The sequence below is a fragment of the Pseudorca crassidens genome, chromosome 2 (assembly GCF_039906515.1).
Source record: "Pseudorca crassidens isolate mPseCra1 chromosome 2, mPseCra1.hap1, whole genome shotgun sequence".
Lineage (NCBI taxonomy): Eukaryota > Metazoa > Chordata > Mammalia > Artiodactyla > Delphinidae > Pseudorca > Pseudorca crassidens.
Window position 1 is genome coordinate 53,011,757 of NC_090297.1, and position 4,860 is coordinate 53,016,616.

Genomic DNA, 4,860 nt, shown 5'->3' on the forward strand with positions numbered 1-4,860 from the left:
AATAAATTAATTGATTAAATAAAATTAAAAAGAAAAAAGATGAGACCTTGGGAAATTTCTCTTTCTTAGGTTCTCCCCCATGAAGAGTGACATCCAGATAAGTTTGTGTGAAATAGATACCTACCTCTCATAAGTCAAGGAGATGATAAGCCCTATGAAGACAACAAACCCTAGTTATGTGGTGGTTATTAAAACTGTGAACACTCTCCCCCTTAACTCTCCTGATGTGTTCTCTTAAATAAATGTCTCACTCAGGGTCCTAGTGTCTGTCCTCCTCACCAAACCTCACGCTGATAACTTTCAACATCCAGAAATGGTTTGAGAACCGCCTAACTCCATGACCTGTTGTCAAACCTCAAACTCCTAGAAACACCAAGTCTGATCACTTACTTTTTCTTCTCTGGAAGCCAGTTGGTCCCCCTGAGACTGACCCAACCATTTCTGGGAACTGGTTGGAAAAATGAAGTCTGGTTTTCCAACCAATCCTTTGAGATAATCAGAAGACAGAAGGCTAAAAGGTCCTGTGACTTTAGCTTCTCTAAAAGAAAACCTATAGGACAGCACCCAAACACAATCATCTCAATGTTAATTTTTAAAACTGAAGTTTCACCTTCCCCTGTCCAAATCAATGATTCATGCAGGGAGGAAAGCAGCATCGTGTTTTGCTGCTGAAAGACTGTAATCTCTTTCTCTGAACATCTTTAAGAACAGTGCTGGGCGGTGGCCCGAGCGCAGCCGGAGGAGGCGGAGGACGCCCGCCCTGCATCGCAGCTTGCATCTGCGGCCGCGCGATCCACCTCCCGCGCCGCTTCTCCCGCGTGCGTCCCTCCGGCCGCGGAGCCGGCGGGAGGCCACAGCAGACCGATGGCGGCGGCCCTCTCGGGCCTGGCGGTACGGCTGTCGCGCTCCGCCGCGACCGGCGGCTCGTACGGCGCCTTCTGCAAGGGGCTCACACGCACGCTGATCATCTTCTTCGACCTGGCCTGGAGGTCTGCGCATGAACTTCCCCTACTTCTAAGTCGTGGCTTCGGTGATTCTCAAAGTGCGCCTGCAGGTACATATTTAGAGCAACTAACTTGTGGCACTCTGGGAGGGGGGTGCCCAGCAGGATGGCTGAGCTCCACCCCCGACCTCGCCCGCCCTAGAGCAAAGCGACCAGCTCGCCTCGCGCACACAGACTTGCCTGCCGGTCTTGCCATTGCCCCATCTTTTCATATAAATGGGCGGCTAGAAATCATTTGCTGAAAGCCTGCAGTATAACCAAAAAAGCCTAAGATATAATTAAATGTTGAATCTCAAGGAAATAGCTAATTCAAAGAACAGAACTTAAAAATCTGAAAATCCTCAGAAATATTTGAGAAGTTCTTGCATCCATAAAACAAAAGACAGCACCGAATGTAGGGAAATGACAGTAAGCACAGGATGCCCTAAGGGGGAAAAAAGGAAAAGTTACTAACAACTTAAAAAAAGATAAACTGTACAAGAATGGTCCAAATAGGAGACAAATCTTGCAAATTAGAAAAAGAAGAGAAGAGACTTCCAACTGAATGGAATCGATTCTAGGCAACAGATGGATGGAGTTAGACGGAGGAAATTTACAACATGATCTGAAGGCAGACATTTCTTCATCCCCAAAGAAAAAACAACGGCAAACAGAATCTACTGGGAAAAACAAACATTTCAAACTGTACAAGGAGAGCATGCTTCACATATGAAGCAACCTCAGATGTGGCCTGTTTTTCAACCGTTGCCTGGAGTGTGAGAAAGGGAATCTGAACACTGGCATGTGGATCAAAACTCTGCAGTCACAGAAAATCCAATCATAGCGTTCAACTTTACCATTCAGTGAACAGTGTTTAAATAATCATTGCAATGGAAATATTTGTTACGCATTTTCATTTTTAGAGTAAATCTCTAGGCAAAGCAGGGGAGACAGTTATAGAACAGAGTGGGAATGTTAACCAACTTTGACAAGTACAGGCAACAAGTTGGCAGGCAAAGAGGAAGAAATGGAATAGTGGTGTTATTCTCCTAAACTAGGAAGTCCAGATACTGTCTCTAGTTGAAAGAATAAGAGAGATTTAGGGGTTAGATTTTTTAAGTGAACAAGGTAACCAACAAAAGAGTTAAAAATAGTGATACAACCAAATGGAGGAGGGAGGAAAACCAAGGGGATAGCAGGAAGTCAGCAGAAAATGCCTCATGTCATCAAGTTAAGAAATAGTAAGAAAAACATATTATTAGGAAAAATGGAGTTAACCTCTAAACAGACATGTAAAAGTTTTTGCCTCTGGGTTGGGAAAGCAAAAGTTGAGAAGGGTGGATGGGGATTTACTGCTTTTCATTATATGTCCTTTTGTACTGGTTGATTTTCCTAAATCTCTTACATGCATGTATTACTTTGATTAAAAGTTAAAACTTATTAAAAATGAATTTACTGCAATTAAAAAAAAAGAGTGTTGATCAGAGTGAGAGAAAATAATTGACACCAGGGAAAGGAAATATAGATATGAGACTGATGAGGTTAAGTAAAAATCCTGAAATCCTGAATTTGAAATGCAAGTATCGGTATGAACTCATGATAGATATATATATATATATATATATATATATATATATATATATATTTGTTTTTAATAAATTTATTTATTTTTGGCTGAGTTGGATCTTTGTTGCTGCTCGGGGGCTTTCTCTAGTTGCAGCGAGCGGGGGCTACTCTTCGTTGCAGTGTGCGGGCTTCTCGTTGCGGTGGCTTCTCTTGTTGTGGAGCATGGGCTCTAGGCGCGCGGGCTTCAGTAGTTGTGGCTCACGGGCTTAGTTGCTCTGCGGCATGTGGGATCTTCATGGACCAGGGCTCTAACCCGTGTCCCCTGCATTGGCAGGCAGATCCGTAACCACTGTGCCACCAGGGAAGCCCAACTCATGATATATTTTATCTTAAAAAAAGGAAGTATTTTCTAGCTCTTTCCATGGAAAAGGCCTAGAAACAATGAACCAACCAAGGAGAATAAAGACATGGAGTACACAGACTGTGATCCTTAAATCCTATTTTCCACCAAAAAGAGCCAGGGCTCCTTGGAGAAATGGATGATTCCAAATCTAGGGTAGAAAATTACACGGCAAGCTTGGATTGTGTTGCCATGCTAGAAAGCAAGGAAACTATTAAAGACCACTAAGATTATGTCAGAAGGACTTGGGAGCTAACTTAGGGGATCCCACTAGTCAAAAGATGGGACAATTTGAACACTAATAAGAATAATCACTGTAATGTATGGAAACCATCAAACATATTAAAAATCCATGAATTTATTATGATGTGCTTAAGTCTTCATTAGTCAAAAAAAAAAAGTGCACTGGTCATATTTGGTGGACCTTAGGTAATCAACTCATTATTTTGAAAACTTGTAAATAAAGGAAAAGAATCAAGCACTTAGCCTGTTTGCTGTACAATCTGTGATTCAGCCAAGTAGTGGATTAGGAGAAGTTTCTCTTTATAGAGTATTTCAGCTAAATACATTGTAAAGGAATGATATAATTTGACTATTGTCAACTTACACTTCTTAATGGATCTATATAATGATCATCAATAGTTGCTAATATCACAAACAAAGAAACAACCAGACTATGCATCTCCTGATGGAAATATACACCATCCAGGAAGTATTCTTGCCAACAAACTCAAATTGGAATCTGATTAAGTCTCTAGATCTAACCACAAATTTACAGGACATACAGGGGTCAGAGAAAGATGAAAGCAGGAAAATACAGACTATATGGAAAACTTTATAAGACACTGACCCAGTTTCCTCAATGAATAAATTGCAAAGAAAAGAAGAAAAAAGGAAAGAGGGTGACTTTTAGGTTAAAATGGACAAACATATCAACTGTTCAATGCATGGATTTCATTTGGATCCTGATTCTAACTAAAAATAATAAACAATTATGAGACAATCAGGAAATTTGAACACAGGCTAAATATATAATGATATTAAGGACTTACTTTTTTTAAGTGTAGAAATCATTCTGGTTGTTTTAAAAATAGTTCTTAGATTTTAAATACTCACACCTATTTATGGAAAAGTGATATATACTTGACATTTGCTTCAAAATAATCTGGCTTGTGGGGAGTAGAGAGTATAGAGGGAAACTAGATGGCTTATGAATTGATAGTTATTAAGCTGGATGATGGTTACATGGGGTATCATTATGCCAGTCTCTCTACTGTTGTATACAGTAACATTTTTCCAAAATAAAAAAAAGGATTGATCATCCCCTCTCTTGGAAGGATTCACCTTGCACATTCTTTTTTTTTTGCTGTGTTGGGTCTTTGTTGCTGCACACGGGCTTTCTCTAGTTGCAGCGAGCGGGGGCTACTCTTCGTTGTGGTGCGCAGGTGGGCTTCTCGTTGCTGTGGCTTCTCTTGTTGCAGAGCACAGGCTCTAGGCGCATGGGCTTCAGTAGTTGTGGCACGCGGGCTCAGTAGTTGTGACTCGTGGGCTCTAGAGCGCAGGCTCAGTAGTTGTGGCACACGGGCTTAGTTGCTCCAGGGCATGTGCGATCTTCCTGGACCAGGGATAGAACCCGTGTCCTTTACACTGGCAGGTGGATTCTTATCCACTGCACCACAAGGGAAGTCCCTACCTTGCATATTCTTGAAGGTGGCCAAGGAAGTCACCCTTTGTTCTCATTCCTGTGAGATGAGCTATACATGGAGATGGCAGAAGCAGGATGACCCTGCTTTATTCTTTCACCATATTGAGGTGTTTCAAAATAAGTGATCTGAATAAACATTCAAAAGCAACTTTTTCCAACATCAACTTAGTGCAGTTATTTGAGGTGGGGGTGGAAGGCCACAGAGGA

General features: G+C 41.5%; 1 protein-coding gene across 1 annotated transcript; it reads left to right on the top strand.

Moving 5' to 3' along the window:
- The first annotated feature begins 836 nt into the window (after positions 1 to 836).
- On the top strand, positions 837 to 2,800 carry LOC137210599 (small integral membrane protein 10-like protein 2A). The gene is given in 2 exon segments (XM_067712631.1): positions 837 to 990; positions 992 to 2,800. Coding segments are annotated over 2 exon segments (201 nt in total). The 5' UTR covers positions 837 to 864; the 3' UTR covers positions 1,067 to 2,800.
- Positions 2,801 to 4,860: the final 2,060 nt, after the last annotated feature.